The sequence below is a fragment of the Pangasianodon hypophthalmus genome, chromosome 26 (genome assembly GCF_027358585.1).
Source record: "Pangasianodon hypophthalmus isolate fPanHyp1 chromosome 26, fPanHyp1.pri, whole genome shotgun sequence".
NCBI classification, from domain to species: domain Eukaryota; kingdom Metazoa; phylum Chordata; class Actinopteri; order Siluriformes; family Pangasiidae; genus Pangasianodon; species Pangasianodon hypophthalmus.
Genome location: NC_069735.1, coordinates 7,639,197 through 7,666,221, shown reverse-complemented (window position 1 = coordinate 7,666,221; position 27,025 = coordinate 7,639,197). Strand labels below are relative to the sequence as shown.

General features: G+C 36.1%; 1 protein-coding gene across 3 annotated transcripts in view; it reads right to left on the bottom strand.

The window, feature by feature from the left end:
• LOC113537233 (FERM and PDZ domain-containing protein 4-like) overlaps nt 1-27,025 on the bottom strand; it is a 74,129-nt gene that overhangs the window by 26,172 nt on the left and 20,932 nt on the right. For 2 of the 3 annotated variants that reach the window (XM_053230168.1, XM_053230169.1), the window contains exon 2: nt 10,789-10,908. In XM_053230168.1, the coding sequence (XP_053086143.1) occupies nt 10,789-10,908 (120 nt within the window). Of the gene's footprint in view, nt 1-10,788; nt 10,909-25,643; nt 26,609-27,025 lie in introns of those variants that run through there. The other variant, XM_053230170.1, reaches the window with a different exon arrangement.

The window sequence follows — 27,025 nt, the reverse complement described above, 5'->3', positions numbered from 1 at the left end:
AAACACACACGGATATTCACTACCACTACGATCGCTCTTAGCAGTTTAACAAATTTAAAAATGCTCAAATTCTTGTTTTTTTTTTTTTTTTTAAATAATTAAAGAAAAGATAAAAGAAGAACTTAAGCAGCTCATCATGGTAAATATACTGTATAGTCCACTATAGAATTATTGGGATACTAGGAATAATTTTAAAATTTTAATTAAAATTTTATATCTGAATTCTTTAAAGCTGCTTGGTGACAATGTCCATTGTTAAAAGTGCTTTATAAATGAAATTGAACTGAACTGAATTGAATATTGACACCCATCCAGAAGCCAAATAACATGTAATGAGTGATATTTAGATTTTAGACATATGGGAACACTGTATACTTTAATTAAAAAGTTCAAATGTAAGGTTTTTGAGGTTTTTGCCCTGAGTAGGGCAATTCTTTCCTGTAAAACACTAGTTTTATAATTACTACCACCTCACGATTAACATTTAATGAAGCATCCTCTGCAGAGAATAACACCACTGAAGGTCACATATACTAAGCTTTATACAAAAATTCCTTGTGTGTTATGTCAGGACTGGTGTATGAGCTTAAATGCACATTTTTTTTTATACCCTGTTACATGTCCATTTGCACAAGATCACAAGATCCCCTGGAACATTACATGCAAAAAAGCCAGCCATGTAGTCAATGTTGTTTCTGAAAGACTATATATATATATATATATATATATATATATATATATATATATATATATATAATATCTAAATATTATATTTTAGATTAAAAAAAAATTGCCTGCTTGCTTGAAAGGTACCAATAATTCTATAATTCTATAATGGTCATTTGTCATGTGTGTGTGTGTGTGTGTGTGTGTGTGTGTGTGCATGCTACAGAAGATTTTTGTTCCCTATGGATCATTACACAATCAGACGTGAAGAACTGAAAAGCACACTAAGCAGTTTTTTAAATGGGATATTAGGGATGGGATATAAATGGGATATTAGCTGCATAATAACTGTATTACTCACTTAACCGCATTGAAATATTTTCAGAAAAAGGTGTTAATCTTAAGCACAGCGTAAACGATGGCAGACGACAGCAACATTAACTTTTACCCTGCTGAAATGAACTGGATGGGAGATTTGGGAATAACAGGGTGCCAGATTGCTGTGCTGTGGAAGCATATGAGCTCAGGCTGCTCGGGAAAGAGTCATTTCCAGAAGCATGTGAGCCACCTGCTGCATGGAATATTCTCTCTATTTCTCTCTGAGCCAGGGGAATGTGATACTACTTTAGTTATTAACTTATTCTCTTGTGTAGGGAAAGAAAAGCCTTCCACAAATAAGATATTAGTTCTTTGCTTATCTCTTTTCTCGCCTATCTATTTCCCTCTCGCTCATACAATACACATCACTGCAAATGAGAAAATCTCCAAAGGCTACGGGGTTGAAAAAACAGTTTTAGGAGAAGTTGTTCTAGTCCCAGGAGGCTCTAGTGGTCTACTGAGATGTGAAGTAAGTCTGTTGGACCAAAATATGTTGTATACATCATTTGTGTAGTGTTGATAAGCTGTGAGCGAAATATTAGAGCAATGGCTATCATTCTCTTGAAGGTCAAATTCATCCCATTAAATATATTCTGTATTACTTTTGAAAAGAAGCTCACAGCTTTAATGCCACTGAACCATAAGCTTCAGAGTGTTTACACTGACGTGCAGGTTATCGTCCTTGGTAAGCTTGCCTTTAATAAAGTAAACCTCATACATATTAGAAAGTAAACTGCCACATAAACTGGACTTTGTGATGATGCTATTGCCATGAAAAATCATATCTTATGTGGTTATTATTCCTGGCTTACTTGGGGAAAAAAAATCACAATAAAAAAAGATGTTTTTTTTTGTTTTTGTTATTTAGTTATTATAATTATAATCGAGCTCTCAGCAAATGTGTATTTTTGTTTATTCACTGTTCGATTTTCAAGATAGAAATTAGATGTACTATAAACAGCCAGTCCACAGTTTTCAACCGTTTGACAATTCATACGTTTTGTTATTCAGTCACTGCACCAATCATAAATCTTGTCCTTCGGCAACAGGTTTGTGTGCATCATCAACTATACGTGCTGAAATAATAAATAATATAAAACACCACATATCTATATCTATATATTACTGGAATTTCCCAGCTGGGACTAATAAAGTGTTAATCTATATAAGCTATCATGCTGTATAAATGAATGTTAGCACATTTTGCTCCGATTTCCTCCCTGGTATTTTCTTTAACCTTTTTTTTGTATGCTTTTGCATATATCTACAGGGTGCCAAAAGTCTCCATACATAGGGGAAATTTACACTATTTTTAGCATGTCTTCCAAAATTTTTCTCTTAGTTTATATTATACATTTTTTTCAGATAGCTTTTAAGAATGCCTTTGACAAAAGAAGAACGTATTGAAATTATTCTCATGGCTGGATCGTGAAGCTGTCGCAAGGTTGCGATGGATTTTAACAGGAAACATGGCAAGCACATCACACATGACACTGCTGCCAAACTTATTAACAAATTCAAAAAGACTGGAAGTGTTGTGGACCAACTGAGAAGTGGACGTCAATGAACATCCACTGATGAAGGCACAAAAGGTGCTGGCATACATAATCTCCTGCGTACTGAGACTTTTGGGACACCCTGTAAAACCTTTAAAATGTTTACCATGCAAGTGTCTGGTATATTTTAGATTTCTCAGCACAACCTAGCCAATATGACCTTTTCTCACTAAAACATATTACATCAATACACTATTCCCAAAAGGGGGAATTTTGCTTAGAGACATATTGCTTAGAATGATGTCATTTTCAGGAAATTACCTGGAGTTAGTGCTCAGGATAGCTCGTGTTACCATGTTGCCACATATTTTAACGACTGATCCTCATGCCATTACTTAACTCAGTACAGCATAACATTTACCCCTAGATGAGCTGTGCTCTCTTCACAACTGCATTACTTTCTTATTAATACAATACAATAATGCTGAAATAAGCTACTGTCCTGTTTTCTCTGGCATTGGTGTATCGTGTTTGTTAAAAATAAGTTAAAAGTATTCAAAAATTTAGTTGTCGTATTCCCTAGAACTAGAGATTCACCAATCTGGCACACTGAAGTCACCTGCTGCCATGGCAAGTATGTCTAACAGAGAGTTACACTCATTTATCTTCAGCCAATAAACATGGATGCACTGAATGGCTTTCATCAAAATGAACATGTTTGTTCAAAGACTAAACACATTGCTTGTTGGAGAAATAAATGAGATCTTATCCTAGGATTTCTAATAGGTATTAAATTTAAGGCACAATCCAAATATTTGCTGAAATTCAACAGAATTCATTCTAACAAGTAGGAATAGGGTGTAGTTTAAGACTCAATAGGAATGCAAACAGAACGTTTTTGGTGGTGCAAAAATTTTAAATGTACACTTATAACATTATGAATTAAATAATCATATCAATCATCCCTGTAGAGGCCATAGATGTTTTTTTGATGCATGCCTAGGAGACAGCATATTAATTTGAGACAATAATTATATCAAGAACCGAATTTTATGGGGCACATTGATACTTACAATAAAATTAGAAAAATCCATCAAGGCCTATTTAAGTGAGCTGTAACCATAGCAGATGAGGCATGTTTTTTCTTTAGAGAAGAGCACAAATGAACCAAAACACAGGCCCAATTCATTATTCATTAAATGTAAAACTCAAATTAGCATATGAAAAGAATTACACAAAATTGTACACAAAAATGATGATTTCATAACTTCAGTTCTTATGTATCTTATGACATTAAATATACTGCGTAAACACAAGAAATGAAAATATCAAGGACTACATCTTTTTGCAAAACCCTGCTGTACTCTCAACAGCAGATACGGCATTTTCAATGTTCTGTAAGTACAAAATATTACTCTGCTTCTCGGTTATTGTGAAAATGAATGAGAGTGCTATATTATAAACTGGCAGCCAATGCATGTGAGTGGAAGACATGCTGTTAAATTTAGAAATTTGCAATGATCCCATATTAATCAAACATATTAATCAAACATATTAATAAACAGCTAGGAACCTTTCCACACCCTGTTTATAACAGTCAGCCTTTAGATATTCACATATATTAAATGACTATTAGATGTTTAGTTGAATCTTTGGCATTCTTCTCTCTCTCTCTCTTTGTACATTATCATATCAATCTGTATGTTTAAAACTTCTCCTGCTTTTATGCAACACTGTATTGCAGTTGACAGGAAAGGAAAAAATGCAATCTGCTTCATCATTCCATGTTTTCTACCCATTTTTTTCTGGTGTAAAGGCAAGTACCTAAGGTGAAATGGTCTAGAAGCGACTGAAAAACTCCAGTCCCAAGAGTTCTACACAAGAAAAATCAGGTAACCTTAAAGTCATGAACTGCTCGCAGGTTATTTTAATAACCTGAGGCATTCAGAAATACAAGTTAAGCACCTGCATACGCCATCTCTGAATATGGACCACTTTCCCTGACTAAATATGGATGTATATCGACTACATTGATTACAGACCTACTAGGAAGTCGTGTTCGTAGAAGTTATAGTGTGTAGGATACACTAAGCTTTACTTAAAACTGATATTTTGTTACACACAATAACTATTCATGAAATAGCATTTGAGACAGAACCTCAGTGTAAATACTGGAGGATCATGTACATTACAGTGTTCAGATGAATAAATCAGAAGGGAAAGTATAGATTGTGGGATTATGTTGCTTTCAGTAAGGAGCCAAATTACACTCCAGAGTGTGTGTAGGAGTCTGCATAATCCAGCTACATCTGTCCATTATGCCATGCTAGACATTTTCCTTCTTCTTGTTTTTTTTCTGTTATTGTACCTCAAAATGCAATGACTTTCACATCAGTGCACATGTAGACAGGGAAAAAAAAACATATTAACCAAAACTAAACCAGTAATATCCCTTTGGCACACCAATACCCCATCACTGAGTGTAAGTTTGAGTTGTTTCACAAATACACGTGTACACACCTTTTTAAAATTGCAAGTTTTTGTGATCAATGAAACCAAGATAAATCATGTCAGCACTTTTTTGACCTTTATTTTGATACAGAAACCAAAAAAATTCAAGTGAAAAACAAATAGAAACATTTTAAGTAATGAAAAGGAAAAGAAAAAACTTACAATAACAGCCTTCTGTAATGGGGCATGTGACTGTGCTCAGAATTATCACATTCAAGCTTATGTTCAGACGTATTTATAATAGAGGAGGCAAAAAATCAGGTGATCAGTCATCACTGAAGTGATTCTGATTAACCCCAAATAACGATCAACTCTAGGAGTTTCTTGACATCTTCTTGGTTTTATCTGACTGCTGAAGCCATGGTCTGCAAACAGCTTACAAAACCTGTCGAAATGTATTGATCAGGAAAGGGGTACAAAAGAATTTCCAAAACATTAGATGTACCATGGAACACTGTGAAGGCCATCATCAACAAGTGGAGGAAATGAGGCACCACAGTAACATTACCAAGAACAGGACGCCCCTCCGAAATAGATGAATGGGTGAAGATGAATGGAGAAGATGATAACTTATCAAGAAGGCTTCAGAAGATCTACAGCAACATTAAAGGAGCTGCAGGAATATTTAGCAAGTACTGGTCACTCCCTGCATGTGACAACAACATCTTGTATTCTTCAAATATCTGGGCTATGGGGTAGGGTGGCTAGACGGAAGACCTTTGTCATGAAAAAATCATCCAAGCCTGCTCAGATTTTGCCAAACGATTTGGCAAAATGAGTTTTGGTTTGATGATACCTCAGGTAGAACTTTTTGGGCATAATTCTAAAAGATTCGTTTGGTCCAAAAACAAGACAGATTATCACCCTAAGAACACCATACCCATGGTGAAGCATGGTGGTGGCAGCATCATGCTATGAGGCTACTTCTTTTGGCACAAAACCTGCAGGTCTCTTTTAGACAGCCGAAGATAAATGTTACCTTTCAGCACGGTAACAACCCAAAGCACAAATCCAAGTAAACAAAGGAAGGAATGGCTTCAGGAAGGAATGGTTTCAAGGAATGGCTTCAGAAGAAGCAGATCAATATTTTGTAATTGAACCTGTAGCCTAAAATTACAGAACAGACTATTTATTAAAAACTGGCAGACAATCCAAAAACTTGAGACAATTTCATAGTAAAAAAAAGGGGGGGTCAAAAAGTCAGGCGATCAGCAAACAGCACAATGTAGACAAAAACAAAAACCAACAAACAAAAGAAAAAACAGGAACCAGAACATGATCAAAAACCAGAATATCAAACACAGAGAATAAAGCTTGGAAATCAGGCAAGAATACACTTAGCGTTACTTCACAATTGAGTGAATGTCCAGAGTCTCTATTTATAGTGGAGTGTGTGTGTGTGTGTGTGTGATGGGAACCGGGTGAATAAAATCAGAAGTCAGGTGAGTGGAAACATGATAGTGATCTTGTAGGCTGGGCGTTGTAGTCCAGAGCAGCCATGTTTGTAGGCTGCAAGGTGTTCTTGGGACTGGAGTTCATTGCCGAATCCAGCGTTGACGTGACAATTATTTTGGAGAAAACTGGTGTGCAAACTTTCATTACTAGTTAATATTATTTGTGCCCTTATTATACACGTATAATTAAGTGGTAAATTAGCCAGAGTAACAAAGCATAATTCATTTCATATAGGAACCATGTTAGTTCATGATTTGCTCTTGCATAGTTACTAGGTTACTAAGGAACCTTACAGTAAAAAGTTACACTATTATGTATCTTGTATAAAAGATTATAATGCATTCTAGCTAAATCAAGTTATCAAAGTTTTGTGATTATGCAAATTGGTTTTCCTTTTTTGCCACCACAAAAAAAATGACCATACCCAACTAAAACATGACTGAAAACATGACATTTGTGGAAAAGATGCATTAGCTTTTCTCACACACTGGAGTCTGTTTGACTCGAGCATACAACAAGGACAGATTGTGGCAATGGCTATTAGGTAACAAATCAATGCTTGAGTGTAAGCAGAGGACAAAGAGAGGGAGAGTGAAAGACAAGGCAAGAGAGAAATAAAGGAAAAGAGAGTGTTTGTTTCAGTAGGGATGGAAATATTTTTAGAGTCACTGCCACGACTCAGTGAGCAGAAAGAGCAGGCACAATTCCACTGAGACAAACTGCTGACTTGGAGCAGTAGACTGTATCATTTCTTCATTTTTTATCAAATCAAAAAATTGCTTCATTTATTATTAGGCTCCTAACATTGTAATCCCCATGTGCCGCCATACATGCCATATGTTTGTAGGATGTAGCATGTCACAGACAGGGTTTCCAAGTCTGTGTGTCAGTATCGTCCCATTGGCCATTCGAATCTAGACTTCAAATATAGACAAATCTAGACAATGGTCAATAAACCAGGGGTAAGTACTGAATGAGGAAAGACTTAAAGAACGACCCTCATTAATCTGAGGCTAAGACGGAAATGTCCATAGTTAAGTCAAGTACGAAAGACAGTAGACAGTTGCAGGAGAGAAAGGCATGAATGTAACACACCAACATTCCTATGAACCAAACAAGGAGGATCTAGTATAATTAAGTATAGTTAAGGGTTGCAGTGGAGTCTGCAAAAAAATCTGAACTGTTTAACCATCACTTATTAAAACTGATATGGTGAAGTCTATTGGCATCTGACTGAAAGCAGAACGCCTAATTAAGTCATTACTAATTCCCGACAATTCACACAATAGCCTCCAATCTAGTAGACTCACAGCTAACACTAGCTATCAAATTTGACTAATTAGTTACTCAATAAAATAGCTGCTTTGATATTATCTGACTTGCGAGACATGAAACATGATTACTAGCTTATGCATTATAACACCCTAATGCTAGCCAGTTTGCCATTACTTGCTTTTAATTATATTATACTTACTTTAATATTTAACTAAACATGAACTAATCCAGCTACATAAGTCAAATAGCTATTGGACAGGTGATAATAACGAAGTTAAACTACTTGGCTGGCAATAGCAACGTATTTCTTTATTAGCAATATAACAGTATTAGCAGTATTTGTTAGGCATGCACACTTCTGAGGTTTCGTTTTGTTTGTTTGTTAAAGGGTGCAAATAGTTGTATAGTTAGGACAATGCCATTTTCACTTGGGTGCAAATAGACACTCTCTTTATATATAACAGGGATTCTCAAATGCAATGCAGCACAAAGATCATTGTTAAATGGTAGATCTTAACTTTTAGGTGTCTTTGGGAAACAAGAACCACATGAGTTTGAGAAGTCCTTTGGGATTATCTGAAAATCCTGTTCATGCCCAATTGTTTCATTAAAAAAAAATCCATGATGTCATACAGTATTTCATGCAAATGGTAACACAATTATTCTTCTAATACACAATGTTGATGTTGTGTCTTAATAGTACTTGATTAAGGGTTTTATGGTATCTACCATTTAACAATGATCTACTGCTTTGGTATATTTTTAACTCTTTGACTGTTTTGGAGAAATATAATTTAAGAAAAATTTTATGTTTTTACAGTTTATGAGGTTTTTGGTAGATGACTCAGTGGACACCCTACTGCACAAGGAAGTACATTTGTAGATGTAGATGTACAGTACATATGATTAAACATGTGCTAACAGATTGCCAATACACACAACCAGGGATGGAAAAGATTCTTGAATAATTGTATTTCCAAGAAAAAACATATTTTTTACGCTTACCTTTTTATTTAGACTTTCAAAATACTTCGCTTATTCATCTCATGACTGTACGTACACATTACACTGAATGAGCTCAGTTTATTATCCAATGATTTTAGTTTAAAGCATCCAGTCAAGTTCATCGCTGTAGAAAAAAATATCAAGAACCATGCCAATTTGTCATCTATGGTAACTTTCAATGAAGTTAACACAAGTAGTTAATGCTAGAGCTATCCATGTGAGTCTGAAGCTGGATAAGCCAGTGGACTGCAGCGTTGAACTTGAGGGTGAGCACTCCTGGCCCTACCTCAGTAAAGTGATTCAGTATGCTGGAGTAAGCAACAAGGTGTGTCCTTTACCTCTCTAGAAGGCATGAAATCCATCTGATTTGAAAAAGGTAAGTTTAACTGGCTATATTTGACTAAGTTAGCTTGTTTTCTTTTCTAATTTTGGATTATACTAGCAACAATTTCAGTAGCTAATGTAATCGGATAGACAGCAATCAAATTCTGGCTAATGATAAATATTGCAAACTTACTGAGATTGAACGATATTTTCAGGCAAAACAGTGTAGTTACTTTAAAACAAAAATCATATCCAGTTTTAACAGTTTTAGGTAAGTAATACTTTTCACATGAAAACATGACATTAACTAAAATTTATCAGTTAAAAACATTAACTTTTTTATTTTTACTTTTTAAACTTGAGTACATTTATAAGTAGCAACTTTTTTATTTCACTTCACATTTTTGAAATTATCATTTCGACACATTGTGTATACTTTCACTGAAGTATAATTTGTCCACCCCTGCATCCAACTATAATATCTTCAGACTGTGATATCTTAAAACTTCAGTAGCCTGCAATGTGATCTGCATTGTAAACGGCAAGTATTTCAAAAACGCATTTATTTTATGTCAACCAAGTTATGAACCATGAAATCCAGCTAATACGTATAGGTCAGCTCCATTTTTCAAGATGGAACAGAGATGCCAGCAAGCAAAGGAATGAAATGTTCCATAAAATGCAATGTACTCTCCATCTGTTACTGCAATTGTGAATACACATAGTTAAAATGCTGATTGCTTCATCAATCTTGAATACAGATGCAAAATAAATAAAAAAAAAAATCCACTTAAGAGTCCTCAAAGACTGATTTTCAGAAGATGTATCCTCTCTTTTGGACACATGAGCCTTATTTTTAAATGTAGTCGTTTAAAACGTTTTAACTTTTAAACTGATAGTGACAGGATGACTATTACGATGCATAATTTAACATTATAATTTCCTAAAATGCTCATAATGAAGCATTTGTGTGCCAGATGTTAGGGGAAAGTTTTTCTTAATGTCCGCTTCACTGTTCCTGAATAATTAATTCTGCTTAATTCACACATTTTGTATGCAGTGTTTATCAGGACCTCAATACATCCTGTTGATTACTTGATAAAAGCAGTACTTGAGTAAATAACTGTGGGCAATTCATTCCAGCACTTTCCCCTAGAATGCTTTTAGTATTTTTAATATACAATTACTATATGATAAACTTCCTTTTTTTAATTATACCAAAATATTAGCATAATGTTTAATGGAACAGTGAAAATGGCCAACACTTGTAAAAGGACGTTGCAGAGATTAGTACAATGTCTAATACTGGTACAGAAAAAAATATGTACAGTATTTTTGTAATGTTAGGGAATACAGATTAAAAAATAAATGTAGTTACTAAAACCTTCTCTTATTCATGACAGTTCAATGAATAAAGTTTATGTTTAATTGAGAACATAATTTAACATAGAAGTAAGATAAAGCTGAAGTAGATATGTAATAATAATAATAATAATAATAATATAGTGGTGGGATCAATATAGTTAGCAAAATTATTTACACTAAAAAAAGGTTGTGATTGCATAAGTATTCATGCTCTCTCTATATAAATACACCAGTTCCTGGAAGCCCAGAGTTTGTCTGAGACCTTTCCATCTCTGTATATAATGTAATAGTGGCTGAAGTTTTGAAAACTCACTTGATGAAGCAGTCCCTGTTGTCACGTGCAGAGGTCGAATCCCATTCATATGATGTAGCTCCCTGCAGTCCAGCCCAGCTGCCTGAGGGTGGAGGCCAGCCGGTGGATTTATTCTTATGGCTGAAGCAGAGCAGAAAATAAAGTGTTTTTTCTAAAGGTATCTTGACATGTTCAATGATAAAAAAAGACTAAAGTATAATGTAGCAAACTCAATATTTCATGATGTCATTTCCTCTTTCACATTTCATATTTTGCAAGGTGAACATGACATCCTGTCATACTTATCTCTCACTTAAACATCTGGCACTGCGATCCATTTCAACAAATCGCAAGGAACAGGAAATTGGCAAACCTGTGATGGCGTTGAATGTTAATTAACATAACAATGTAATTGAGACACTGCAGCACTGATGTGCTGCCTTACCATAATGCCTACTGAGGCATGAAATTGGTTCTTTATCAGTTATTGGGAAAAACTCAATTCTTACAATCAGTATGAGTGTATGTTTATTTGTCTTGATTCATTAAATTCATTCTCACTGCTACAATCGTGAATGTGTAGATGTGAACCAAAAGCCATGAATAAAAATTAACCAACTACCAAACCCATATTAAATGCACAAATGCTGGCAATGGATGTGTATTTATTTCCTTTGCATATTAACTTCAGGATGGAAATTACACCTCTTGAGCAGATCTATTTATTTACTTTCTTTAATATGAGTCAAAAGTTTGGACACACTAGATTGTAGGATCTATATGTTTCATTGTCTTAAAACATTTTCTAAAGGCTTCTAAATGAAATTTTGTTTTTAAGAAAATTGTAAAAAGTGAAGTAAATACAAAACAAATAAATAAAAATAAAAAGTGAATTTATTTCTGAATCTGAATGTATTTTTAAATTATTGATTTTTACTTAAAACGTAAAAGGTATTGCTTTTTAATTTGTGATATGAGGGCCATGTGCCACACAGAAAAGCAAACCTTCATTCGTTTGCCTTTTCTTTGCTTTATCTCTTCAGCGAAAAACAATCAGGAAGTTTTTTTTGTGTCAGAAGTGAATGTAATTCCCAGTTACATTGTATTCCACTTTCATCAGTGTGTTGCAGTCATGCCACACTGAAATGCAATCACTGTCCAATCACAGCCCTAAGCCATACTTGAGGAGTGTGGTTGTGACTGGAGAACTGGAGAAGGAGCGGGCTCATGCTGTGTCACAGGTCAGTGTAACACACTCAAATGAAAGCGCTATCTACCCTCTTCCGCATACATGAGTTCACAGACACCCATGATGGGCTAGTGCTGCTCTGATTGACAGGTGAGATTGAATATGCCATCCCTCCCACCCAGAAAGCATAGCCAATTTTGTTCCCTTGGCCCCTTGGCTGTGGCATCGTTGGAATTTTAGCTCACAATCTCCCAAAAGTAAGGCAATATAAAGCCACATACTGCTTCTGTTTCCAGAATGACGCATCTTTCAGGTTTGTATTTTTTGTATATTCTTAATAAACTACTACAAACTCCCAAGATAGGTATATATGGTGCTTCAAAATATTGGTATAAATGCTGCATTGAGTACTGTTTGAGTTTGATGGCTGACATATGGGCTTCGTAAATAATTACTGTTGTCTTGAATGATGCTTGCAGATGGAGCACCAGCACTTCAGTTGAACAGCACTCAATTCCATTCTCTTATGTGAACTATATACAGTAATTACGGAGAAAAATGGGAAATGCACAGACAGTACAGAGACAGTATTCCTTTTTAATTCTGGTGTGACATGCACACTGAAAAGTAAAAACTTTATTACACTGCTGTTAAACTCGCTTGATCTCTTCAGTGAAAAATAAACAGTTCTTTTTATTCATTTATTATTATTTTCTCTCCTTAATTTGGTCACCTGCCAATTCTCACCCACCAGCCAGCTCTCATGTTTCTGACAAGACATGTGAAACCAGCCAGCCACATCTTTTCAAACTGCTGCTTATAAAGCAATGTAACACACTTGGAGAAAAGCGCAATCTACTCTCTTCCACTTACATGAACTCACACACGCCCACGATTGGCTAGTGTCTCTGTGATTGACAGGGGAGAAAGACTATAATCATTCCTCCCACCTAGAGAGTATGACCAATATTGCCCCCTGTGGCATCATCGGGATTCAAACTCACAATCTTCTGAAGATAGGGTGAATGCTTTTCTATTTTCTCAGGAGCCTCATTTCACTTTTATCAGTGCGTTGCCATTGTGCCACACTGAAATATAATCACTGTCCAATAGCAGCAATGCATTTCATAAGAACCATGAAGTCATCCAACATAAATCCTCCAGAATTGCTTTATAAAATATTGATGCAATTCTTATGAAAGTATTATGAAGGCCCATTGTAGGTACCACTCAAATACATCATTACCAAATGTTCATTTGAAAAAGCCTAATGAAAGAGTATAATGGAAGGGTTAACATGTTTGTTCAGTTTATTAAAGACAGTAGAAATGCTGTGTATGCTGGTGATTATGTTGTTCATGATCTTAAGCTACTGTGCAAGTACATTTTTTCCCCCTGAGGTAAAGATCCTCAAAAGGACATCCTTATGCTATGCACCTTAAATTAGTTTTCAAGGCACATTCTCTTCACATTACCAGGTAATCGATATGTACAAAAGATGTACCAAGCAAAATGTACAGTTAAGTAGGCTATTCATTTGTGGAGCTCCAAATGTTCCAAGCACAATCTCACCAAATCTTTTCACAGGATTATTTTGACAAGCACACATTAATACTAAAGGAAATGAGGTTCATGACACATTCCACTAAACTGCGCTGTTGTAACTGATTGCTCAAAAATTGCTCATCATAAATGAGTACCATCTATTCCACAAGCTCCAAATTGTCCCTTGTCCTTCTGAATTTATTTTGGCATCCTCCAGTGGCTAGCAAGACCTATGTGGATTGAGAAATCTAGTTGTTAAGGCGATCTATGGTGACAGATTTGACACACTGGGCCCTCTGGCTTCATCTCCTAATCCTTCTCATCAGGGAGAAAACAAATCCACAAAATTTGTGGCAATAAGAGGATTTGGAGAATGGTGTGTGTAGAGCGATGGGGGGAGGGGGGTGGAGGAAAAATATCAGCGCTCTGCTGGAGATCTGATGTTGCTCAAATTGGGGGCTGGGAAGGATGAGTTCCTCAAAACTGTCTGTGTCTGTCTTCAGCAAATCCAGCGAAGGAAGCCAGTTGTTCAGGGGGTTTATTTATTTATTTATCTGCTCGCTTGCAGTGCGCAATGGAGCAAAAACTGACATGTACTGAATGGTAATATATTGTAATTTCATTGTTCCATATAGTTAGCGCTTTTAACAAATCACATTGTCACGATCAGCTTTACGGAAATCAGCATGTAGATTTAGATCCCTAGTGAGCAAGCCAGAGGTGACAATGGAGAGAAAAAAATCGACTTGAGACGACATGAGGAAGAAACCTTGAGAGGAACCAGACTCAAAATGAAACCCATCCTCTTCTGGTTGGTACAACAGTTGTAGTAGAGTAAAGTGAAAGAGTACTAAGTGTGCTGAAAGGATGTTCAGTATTAACATACTGTGATTAAGAGTCCTGGGATAAGTACAGGAACGTCTTTATGAGTATTTCTCAGGTACAAATCTACAGGATCTAGGTGAGAATATCCACTGAAAGATGAGTCTTTGGCATAAAGTGTTTTACAGTACTCCAGGCTTACTCATTATACCCGATATAAAGTCAACCAGAAAAGATAGGAAGAAGCAGGCATTTGTAATTTTGTTGTTTTTTTGTATCTAAAAATGTCATTATTTACAAATAGATATCAGAAAGGCAACTACAGTACATCGTTTTTATATTTTCCATTTCTTCTTTTTTAATTTACTCTCATCCTTGTTTGCTCTTGTTTCTTAATCATTTATAGTTATTGTATAACTGTTGTTGTTGTTCATGATATTACTACTACTTGTTATTCAGATAGTCTAATTCTACAACTACTGTATGTGCTTATTTTTTGTAAGAAAAAAAACCAATTCATTTCATTATTATATTATTTGCTGACAACTAACAAAACTAATCCTCCAATTTTTATAGCACTAATATCATTTACCGTGTGTACCCTACATATCTTGTTCCTGCATGAGTGAAATTACTTTCTATTCCAACAAAAATAAGGTTTCACAAAAGCTCTTCAGTTTTTTTTTTGCTGTATTATTGGCTCCATTACAGGCAGCCATGGATATTATTGTTCTTATTTCCCCCCCTCATATAAAAGAAACAAAAGGAAGGAGATGACATTAGTTAAAATGAGTCTCGCTGTATCATTATGGCTGAAATATTAAATATGCAGCGCAGGCCACACAAAGCACACACCGAACAGGTAAATGATGCCTAAAATGATTAGAAGAGAAGTTACTTCTCCAGGTGGAGAGATAAAATGTATTATGAACTTGCTGCCACTGTGTCAGTTCTTAGCAGAACTAAAAGTCCGAGGAATACAATATATTTATAACATTATATGCCACTGAGTCTGACCACTTTCTGCTTATGTGTTGTTATGATTCAGAAAACGCATAGCATGTTGCAGTGATAAGAACATTACTGATGCAGTGGCCATAAACCAACAACCTGAAAGAGCATTATCTATTAAAGGAAAGGAGAAGTGAACACAATACAGAAGATGCCAAGCCAGTAGTTTCTGGCAGGTGTGATCACTTTTAAATGCGTAAAAAGGCATGGAAAAACTATAATGCATCTTGTATGTCAATCAAAGCCTCACAAGTAAAAAAGAAGGGAAAACAAATCTAAACAGAATAAAAGATAAATACTGCTTTATTAGGAGAGGTGCAACCCATCCCTTTAGGACTCTTCAGTTGTAGCTCTTACAGACAAAAGAAGTTTTAGCATTTCTACAGCTATTTGGCATTGTGTCATCTGGATATTAAAATATTCATCTGCCAAACGCTGCCAGAAAACAGGAAATCACAGTGCTCTGTGGGCCTTTTAAGACTTTCTGTTTCAAACACAATTCCATTACATGCTCCTAAATAGACCATTTTGTTATTTATTCTTTCCATATGAATGGTTTGCCAATTTTAATTATATATTTATCCAAAAAGTTGGGCAATGAAATGTTGTGTTTTTCCAGTCTACTGCTATGTGAATAATCAGAAGCGGGAACAGCCAGTCATGGAGAGACTGATACACTTGCAATGTGATTATTTATTTAAATATAATTATAATCACATCATTTATGGGATTTTTTTTGCACTGTATGTATGAGAAGTGTTCTCAGGAACATGTTACAATCTTGTACATTCACCCTCCACTTTTATAGGAACACTTGGACACCTGTGCATTCATGCAATTATCCAATCAGCCAATCATGTGGCAGCAGCGCAAAGCATAAAATCATGCAGGTACAGGTCAAGAGCTTCAGTTAATGTTCACATCCAACATCAGAATGGGGAAAAATATGTTCTCAGTGACGTTGACTGTGATGTAGTTGATGTAGGTGCCAGACAGACTGGTTCGAGTATTTCAGAAACTGCTGATCAACTGGGATTTTCATGCACAATATTCTCTAGAGTTTACACAGAATGGTGCAAAAAACCACAAAACAAAACAGTTCTTTCAGGCAGAAATGCCTTGTTGATGAGAGAGGTCACAGGAGATTGACCAGGCTGGTTTGAGCTGACAGGAAGGCTACATTAACTAAAAAAACACTCTTTACAACTGTGGTGAGCAGAAATGCATCTCAGAATGCACCACATCAGGTTCCAGTCCTTTCAGCCAAGAACATTAATCTGAGGCCACAGTAGGCACAGGCTCACCAAACTGGACAGTGTAAGACTGGGAAAATGTCGGCTGGTCTTTTTGTAGTCGTCAACTTACCAGGTTTGCTTTCCCTATTCTGATGTAAACATTAATTGAAGCTTGATCTGTATCTGCATGATCTTTTGCATTGTGCTGGAAGTACGTTTACTAAGGTATGTTTTGGTCATTTGGGACCTCGTGTTTAGTTTGCTTCTCTGTGAGCATTAAACTGAACCTGTGCTACTACAAGGGTCTAGACATAAACCAGTTAGATAGTTAAGACTGGCAGTCAGTCAAAAACATGCTTATGTTGGGGTAGGAATGATAAAAACCAGTTATAATATTATGCTGCTATGTAGACACCAGGTTAGTGAACTTTCAGCAACTGTGGCTAGTTCATAAAAGTTTAGTAGCCAATTATTAATTTGATTAATTAATTCATTCGGTGTTGTTGGAATATTTCATATACAATATTTCATTACTGTGAGGACATGGTGTGTATGAGTAAGTGCAATTCATCATACCTAAAGCCACCCTGAATCTGTCAGCCATTTGTGATCGAGGCAACTGCTTTATTTGTACATTCCATCACTATTTGACTTCAACTTAGTTTCCCAAAAACTTTGTAAAGTGAAGATCATCTTAAGATAGATACTAGGGAGAGAGAGTTCATTGTGATGCTCGCTCTCCCATATAAGAATGTTCTTAGTGCTGTGATGCTTTTGGAAAAGCCCCTGTCTTTGGTTGAGCTAAGCTCTGGCAAGGTGACAATGGGTAACCTTGTATAGAAATCACTATTTATATTTATAGCTGTGAGATAAAGTGCAGGCAGGTGGATAGAGTATTCAAGAAGACTTAATACATAGCATAGAAGTATAATGGCAACTTTTATAAGGTTAGCTGCCCAACTGGCTGGCAAATTTCCCACCAGCACCAAATTTTACTCACATTTGGCAGGTGGCCAGGTGTTCGTTTCAATTGCTGCATATCATATATCAGCTGTATATTGCTACAACATTGTGATGACAACAATGACCCCAACGACATGACAGATCTCCATCTTAATCTGACATTTTGCATGCCCAGAATGGCATCAAATCTAACAGTACACAGCCTCATGATTGTGAATAATCCAGCTTACAGATTTTGAAGAACTGCAGTTTGTCAGAAGAACAACTGGCAGCGAGAAAGAGAGGCCGTTAAATCCTTCTCTCCTCCTTCTCTAGACCACCACCTGAGGCCTTCATCCAAACCCATTTAGTGCTACACAAAGGCAGAGCAGCTTTACTTCCACTATAGCCCCATGCACTCAAACATACATCCATTCCATTCTGAATAATCATCTCTAATGATATTTCCCCTCTAGTCCTATACAGCGAAGCACAAGGCAATGACAGTCTGCGCTACAGAGGAAAAATGAGCCGCATTTCAATGCATTTGGCAAAAAGCATTGAGGAGAGGAGTGGAAAAAGTTTTCACTAATTTCTGAAAAAGCTCTCTTAGGAACACGCAGGCCTCTGTGTGTGGCATTTGCTCAGTTCACCTGCCAAACGAAGCGACCTTTCTGAGCCGTTGTTCCTTTTTAACTTTGCCTTTACCTCGAGCCGCTGTGCATTATTCATTTGCAAAGAGGGTTCCTGCTCTTCAAGAGGATGCTAACAGCCAAGCAAGCTTTCCATAATGCTGCCATTCCATTATAGATGAATTTTATGTTCTTTGCCAGAAGAACAGTTTTCTCAAACTGGTATAAATAATTTAAATAGATTTATAAATGGGGCAGAGTGTGGCCTCACTGCGTCTCAAGAAATCTTTATATCCCCCTAGAATGATCCTATGTGTATATATTATTACGTTTTGAATTTGGTAAGTTTCCGTCTTTCATCTGGACCACCTCAGGTATAACACAATGACATTATTTGAGTGAGTTTAGTGCTCCAACTATCTGTATTGGTATCTGTCTCCAGATTTAAGCCCAAAGCAGGCGTGGCCTAAAGTGGGCGTGGTCTTTAAACCACCGTGACCCCTGACCAGGCAGTTACTAAGGATGCTGTAAATGTGAGCAGAACCGCATATTAATGTTAAAGAATTATTATACCTAGTGGTCTTTCTTTTTTTTAATGAGCGCTTCGTATACAGTATGACTCGTGCACAACCACATGAAAGCAAAAACCTCTGCTCACATGACTTTTTGTTGCTTCCTGTGGGATCCCAGTCCTGATGCACACCAGAGGCCCTATGAACATTTCTGGCATGCTTTCTTAAAAAAACCTGATAGTGCACATCCTATTTGTATCACATTACCTGTTCATTCTGAATAATGTATTCATATTCAGTTACATCCCTACTTGGATATGATTTGCAAACAGCACACATGTATTCTCCTATCTTCTGACCCACGTGCATGAAAGTTATAAATAAAACTTCTTGATCTAAGAGTTCTGACTTAAACCTGCCTCCTGTTTTACACGTGCAGCAAAGACCAGGCTCTTGATAAGACTAGATGCATAATGTAATGGCTACATTTACAGCATGTAACTAGAGAGGCTCAGCACTTACAGTCATTCTGTCTTGTGAAAACACAGTGAGCAGGTGAATCAGATAACACTCCATGGCAAGCATATAGAACTTAGAGAGACCTGGATGAAATTCACAGCTGAGGAGGGAGAGTTACAACAAGCAAACAACTAAAACTGCACCAATGGTTCCAAGATGAGCAGAAGGGTGAGTATTACTCAAACCCTGATGAAGAAATGGCAACACTATAATGCTTTTGAGAAAACAGGCACATCATCAAGAGATAATGTTCTATTATAATCAAAACAAGGGTGGAAAAGTACTACCAACCAAACAGATTCATCCTCAGTTAATGCTCTATACTAGTTTTAACATAGAGAATTCTCCTTCTGGCATGTTTTTGGGGGATTGGAGGAAACTGGAGAACTCGGAGGAAACCCACACAGACACGGGGACAACCTGTGACCTCATTTTTGAACCCAGAACCCTGGAACTGTGAGGCTGTGAGTAGATTTTAATGCAGATCAATATTTTGTATAACAGTACTGGGAAGGTAGAAAGGCAGCAAACCTGATATCATAAGAAATTCTAACTCATTAGAACAAATTCTGTGGTCAGATTTCATTTGATTTCATACAAATGAAGTTGTAAGAAATGGTATGACTCATAACATTAACCTTTTAACCTTGATGGCTCAAAATTTACATTCCTCTTTCTTGTAACTATGTATGTTTCCTATTAATTTTACTAAAGTTACATAATAATTCATAATAAGTAGTTAGTGAATACTATCCTTTATAAGCTGGCACTTTTGAGTTTGTATGAATTTGCATGTTGAGGCACCAGGCTCTATGATAATAGTTTTGATGCACAAAGGAACCACATTTGTTTAGCTGGTGGATTTTCTCATCACATAATATAAAATTTAATGAGTTTTATGAATACATGAATATTTCATTATTACCATGAGCAGATACAATAATGAAACCTGAATCCATGCACTTTTGAATTGTAGGATTTCTTATTCAATTTTGCACCAGGAAATGCACATCATTTTTTCAGCTTCTTCCCTGGATTTGAATCGTATCACATCACTATTTACTCTCGGATGAATGGTTTTTACTGTTTTGATTAATCCAACTTGACATTCATTTCATCCAAAATGTAGAAACACATCATATTTGATAAATGAAGCCCAGTCCATATCAGAACATTACAGTGAGCTACACAGAAGCCACTGATCCAAAAAAAACAAAAATAGATTGTCTTCCTATCTGTTCCCTGATCTTCATATATATTATAGAACATTGCTCTGATGTACTGCTGAATTCATGTATCACATTTCATAGAGAAATCATTCTACCAGCCAATCACATCAAAACATTAACATCTTGGTTATGTCCCTGGAGCCTATTAATAATAATTAGATTCAGCACAACGTATAATGCAAATAATAACCAAACAAAAATCATATCATGCATATCATGTGCTGTTGAATGTCTAAAATGGCAAAATGCTTGAGGTGTGATGGGGCTTGGAAAGTGATGCTGCAGAGCTTTTGAAGAGTGATTACTTGTGTTTGTGCGGGTGTGTGTGCGTTAGGGGTTAAAAGAACTTAGAAGATGACACTGCAGAGTGCACTGTGTGTGCAAGTAATGGGGGTTCATAGAAGCTGGCGGGGAGCCCACTACCCAGTGCGGCAGAACAGAGTGTCCTAGCAAGCAGAGAGAAAGAGAGAGAGAGAGAGAGAGAGAGAGAGAGAGATATGTGGGCTCAAATCCCTCACTTAAACAGTGCAGGTCTCAGACTGAAAGAAAATACCCCAGTGATAAGCCTGGAATTGATCCTCCTCTGATCCCCTAACCCGAGTTCAAAAATCTATATTTTTTTTTTTAGAGAGAGGAAGCTAACACTACCATGCAAGCGAACTGTACAACACATTATTTGGTCAACTTTTCTTTTTAACTTTCATAGCATCTGAATGCACAATGACTACATTGTTCCTATCAGGACAGCTTAGGGGTAAGAAATTAAATTAAATTCATTTTAGCATGTAAAGGCAATTTTCCATGACCAAATGGATGCAACTGAGAGACTCGTGAGCTTCATGTCTTTGTTTAAAATCAGAACTAGAAAATGATTTGGTGGTGTAAAAACAGGAAATACATCACACACATGTTCACATATTTAAGTTCACTTAATATGTAATAAATAAACAAGAAAAAATGCATAGATGTTAAAAGTCAATAAAAGTACAGATTCTACCCCCTACTAATATTAACCTTTTAAAATAAGTCAGGTGGATTATTTTGAATTTGCAAAATGTGAAATTCAAAATGTTGGACTTAAAAACAGAATTTTATGGTGTCAAGCAAAGAATAACTGTCCAAGAGGAAGAGGGAGGGGGAAAAACCATGGACTCAGATATCACAGCTTCAACATTTAAGCTAGGTAGTGAACTTCTTTACTGCGTTTTAATCAAAAAAAAAAAAAAAAATGCTTCCTCACACATGAAAACAAAAAGACTGCAGCTCTCTCAGCTAGAGGAACCCCAACATGCAAACCTGAGGAATATATGCAGTAGAGTCTACTGCCAATAACTGTGTTCATTTCGTCCATTATCCATCCAATCACAGGTCCACCCATCCATCTATCCATCCATCCATCTGTCAATTCATTCATTCATTCATTCATTCATTCATTCATTCATCTTCAGTAACTGTTTATTTCCTGGTCAGGGTCATGGTGGATCTGGAAACTCCAGCATGAGAAAGTCCACACAAACTGAGCTCAAGATTGAATCAGGGAATTCTGGAGCTGTTCGACAGCAACATTTCTTGCTGTTACACCATGACACCTCATCCATTATGGAAAATAAGTATAATTATATTTCTAAAGCTAAATAATTTTTGAAACCATCCTCTATTTGCACATGATCATTTTGAAGCTACAGTTATTGGGTTATATTTATAAGAAAGCATCCAGTACAAACCAAGAAAGTAGAAAGTTGCCAGGGCTTGATAAGTTTTGTTATAAATATGTGGTTATGTGTTTATTGCTCTGGCCAAAAGTATTGTAATTTTGCCAGAATTCACAAGACAGCATGCTTGAAAAGTTACAAATGGATAGATACAAAAGGTTAAGATGAAGACGCAGTGACTTTTTATATGAGATTCAATGAAATTGCTCACATTTGTTAAAATTCCTGAATTATTGGTGAGATCTGGTTACTCTGCTCCAGGATATTAAATTCCCCAATAAAGAATGCTTCTGTAGTTCTTGTCCAGTTCTACCAGAGTGTAGTTAAAGTCTTGATGGGGATAGAAGTGTTGTCCTTGTCGTCCTATACTGATATCGTCACAGCAGCTGTTAAAGTGAGTTGACAGCTGGTTTGACAGAAGGTCAGCCACAGAAAGGTTCCCCTATCAGAAATATCTGATTCCCACCAGGCAAATGTTATTTACTAAGAGAAGTGCAACATGAAATATCTCGCTTAAATGTCAGTTATCCTTCAAAACATCATGTACTGGAAGAAGAATGAGAAAACACAGTATAGGCATGCTGCGAATATGGAGTTTCTAAATTTAGAACACATCACAGATGCAAACTGAAAAAGGAAACCATCAGAGAAAAAAATACACTCTATTTAAAGTCAAACATAATGATCTGTCACTGCCGTCATTTCATTTCCCCTAGTCACAACATGGCAGAGTCTCTTCTAAAAGCCCAGGGTGGTGTGTAAGTGTGTGTAACGGGAGCGGATCACACCACGTAGCTGAGGAGCGTTCATTACATGAAAATACAGCAACGCTTAAAGAGCATAAAAATAACACCGTAAAAAGGATGGAAGCAAAGAGAAAGAAAGAAAGGAATAGAAGAAATGAATAAAGAAAGAAAATATAAAAAGGAAAATAAAGAATAGGACCAAAAAATAAAAAAAAAGAATAGAACAAATAATGAAAGAAAGAAAAAGAAAATTTAGAACAAAAAGTACAGAAAGAGAAAGAAAGGAGGCATAAAAAAGAAAAAAGAAACTCAACAAAAAGAAAAAAAGAAAGAATAAATAAAGATCAAAAGAAAGACGAAATAGAATAAAAAATAAAAAGAAAGAAAGAATACAACAAAAAAGAGACAATAGAACAAGAAACAAAGAAAAAATAGAACCAGAAATTAAAAGAAAGAAAGAATAGAAGAAATGAATAAAGAAAGAAAGAAAATATAAAAAAGAAAAATAAAGAATAGAACCAAAATAAAAAAAATAAAGAATAGAATAGAATAGAATAAAGAAATAAAGAAAGAAAGAAAGAAAGAGTAGAAAGAAAAAGAAAATTTAGAACAAAAAGTAAAGAAAGAGAAGGAAAGGAAGTATAAAAAGAAAAAAAAACTCAACAAAAAGGAAAAAGAAAGAATAAATACATATCAAAAGAAAGAAGAAACAGAACAAAAAATAAAAAGAAAGAAAGAGAGAAAGAAAGAAAGAATAAAGCTAAGAGAGAATAGGACAAGAAAGAAAGAAAGAAAGAAAGAAAGAAAGAAAGAAAGCATAAAACTAAAAGAGACAATAGAACAATAAAGAAAGAAAGACAGAAAGAAAGAAAGAAAGAAAGAAAGAAAGAAAGAAAGAAAGAAAGCAAGCTGATCTGAAAGGTTAGAGGGAGTTGGTGTGAGGGACAGTTTGTGTTTGTAGGAAGAAAAAGAAATCATAAAGGACGATGATGTGTGAAGAGACAGCGCGAACTCTCTGAGAGGCAATCAGCTTTTCTCTAGTCAAATAAAAAGGAGAACTTGAGAAAAAATGAGAAAAGTAGATTGTTTCCCAGTAGAAAGCATGTTAGCTATGTGTTACTAATGAGAGAATCAAATCAAAAACAAAGACGATACTATAATATAATAATACTAATGATACTAAGCTTGATTGATTAGCCCGAGCAGTTAGAATAATCTGTAGTGTAATGGATTGGTGGTGTATTTTATTCACATACTCATCCCTCTTTTATTTAACAGTCCACAAGAAACATATTCATTCCCTGAACGTTACTCAGCTACACTTTCAGAAAAGTCTAGTTGTTTCAGAGCCCACGATCTCCAACAGACCCACAGAGGTGAATCCAATGTGAAAACATTGATCTGTTTATGTGATCAAGCAGATGGTGAGACTGGAAGGGAAGACCTAAAGATAATGAAATAGACTGATGACAGAATGGTTATGTTGCTTATTAAATAATGTGTGTGTCTGAACTGAATGAAACAGGCACAGTACATAATTGAATGTACAACTATTCTCTTAACATTGCGAGGGATAAGAGTTAAGAGTTTACATTTTAAGATCTTAAGAGTGATATAGCGTATTGCATGATTATAGTTGCGTATGAAATGTTGAAATGTTGATAATGGATATTCTTTCTTTTTGTTTAAATTACAGTCAAATCTGCATTCATTCTTTTTCACTAATAGCATACACTTTCTTTTAATAAGCTGTACGTGGTTAGCCTCATGAATCTAATCATTTACAGAATCAAAATTTAATATGTCTTGCAGTTTTGTGAAAATCTGAAGGAACTATCAGTGAAATATGACAAGAAGAGTGGATTTGCATGCAATTAAAACTGTTGGTACTATTAACCTTACAGTCTCAATTATTATCTGAAATAACGACAGCCATGTCTTGTCAGACATGATGATCAATCTGTCACACATCCAAATCTCTCATTTTTTAGAGAATCAGGAGGAATTAAGATGCAAAAGTTATAGGAGTCTATAGAATAAATTTTCACACTACGAGCCCCGGGTACATGGCTATCAACTGAGCTCAGCATGCCTTTTTTACGTGTTGTAGATTTATCTCTCATTTTTTCTTCTCCAACTAGCATGTGAAGCAGCCCATGGGTGCAATGGTGATCAAAAACGTGAATTATCAAGCCTCAGATCAAATCAAGAAAACTGTGCAACTTTAAGTGCTGCAGAGAGCTGTACATTTGTGTATTATTGTTGTTTATAGGGACTGATATGGAAAGAAGCAAAAAATTGTTACGTTTGAACTATTAGCTGAAACTTTCTGCCAGTGTTTCTGCCAATGTATCTGGATGCAAGAAAAAACAAGAATTCAATAGAATTTGATACTGATTTATAATGTAATGCAATATATATCGTGCAATATATAAAGTGTAATTTAATCAGTACCTATGAATAGACATTTTATTTGTACATCTCTTTTTCATTATTCACCAACCGCAGCCCTGGTTCCCTAAAACATTGTAACATGACCATATTAGCAATTATATTTTTGCAAAACTTAGCCCTGTTTAGAGCTGTTTGTTTTCCTGTCATCTGCCACGTCTTAACTTTTTTGCATTACAAATTAAGAAGAATGAATGAATCCCTGAACTTAATCCTTCTAGAAATCTCAAACACTTCAAAAGACCTATGTGCATGTGCTAAGTAAGCTTAAATCTCTCCTTAATTTCCTGACCCAGTAGTGAAAACACTATATCGTGGTGGTTCCACTCACCCTGACAGTTTAGCCATCTTTGAAAATCCGAACACGTCCATACAGTCGACTGGACAATCCTGTCCGTGGTTCACGCACTACAAATCCAAGCTCCAATTCCTTATTGCTTGCTTGACTGCAAATCCCAAAATTGCTCAACTCTCCATCACACCTGACACTCTGGTGCCGAATCAGGCGCAGAAGAGATGCACTGTAAGCCTTCCAGCAGCCTCTGTCCAAAGCTGGACTTTCCACTAAAGGGATCAGATCCAGCACTCATGGATTGAATCCGGTGGAGCAGGAATGGGTGATCCAATCCAACATTGCATCCACAAGAGTTTTAGGCAGTGCTAGTCTAGTCTGTCCTCATCTCGTTCAGGTGGAATGCTGGTAGCCAGCGCTTGCGCTCTCTCCATCGCTCTCTCCTGCAAGCTGTGGGTAGAAGAGCCTGAGCAAAGCAGCAGTGACAGCAGCTTTGAATGAAAAGCGCCAGAGAGAGAGAGAGAGAGAGAGAGAGAGAGAGAGAGAGAGAGTCTGAGTAGGGGGAGGGGTCTAGGAGAGGAATGGAAAGAGAAAGAGGAGGATGGACGATGATAAACACTACCCCTGACATATGAGCTGATGAAAACGCACACTCCTTCTTTTTAGTGAGCCCTTCACCCCTGACTCCAATGGGATGAAGGAAAAGAGAAGGAGGGTGAGGAGGAGTGTGGTGAAGAGAAAGAAGAGAGAGAGGGAGCAGGAGAGAGACAGATTGCTGACTCTGCAGTAGAGTGTCAGACTGCTGATGGCAGGAGAGCAAGACCCTGTTTTCCACAGAAGGTACACACACACACACACACACACACATTTGCATTCTTGTGGTGTACATGTTAAGGTAAAGGAGTATTAGCACCTAAGACTTGGTGAATAAACTTGTTAGAATATGTAAAGCATTAGGTAATGCTTTACGTTATCATAGTGTTCAATGGAATACATGACATCTGCATAAGCCCCTCTTGACAAACTTACATAATTCTGGATAAACATTTATAAAGACTAATTCCAGTAGGGCTCTGCTGTCATAAAGACTGCTTTCTTTAATACTTGACATACCACTCAAATCAAGTCAGAGATAAGAGTGATGATGCCACATGTCAAACATCAAAACCATTCGCTCTAATTTAGGATCAGGATAAATATACATTATCATAAGTTTCCAACCGAATAAAAGTCAGAGAAAATATACACACCTTTGTACTTACAGTGTATTGGCATGGCTATGAGTGTTCAGAAAAAAATTATAGGCAGAAATAAGAACCAGACTTTATTTAGGCTCCAGGGGAAATATGGATATATGTCTGTTATTACAGTGTAATTGTTTTTACACTGTTAAAAGCTTCACCAGGTAACAGTGTTTATAT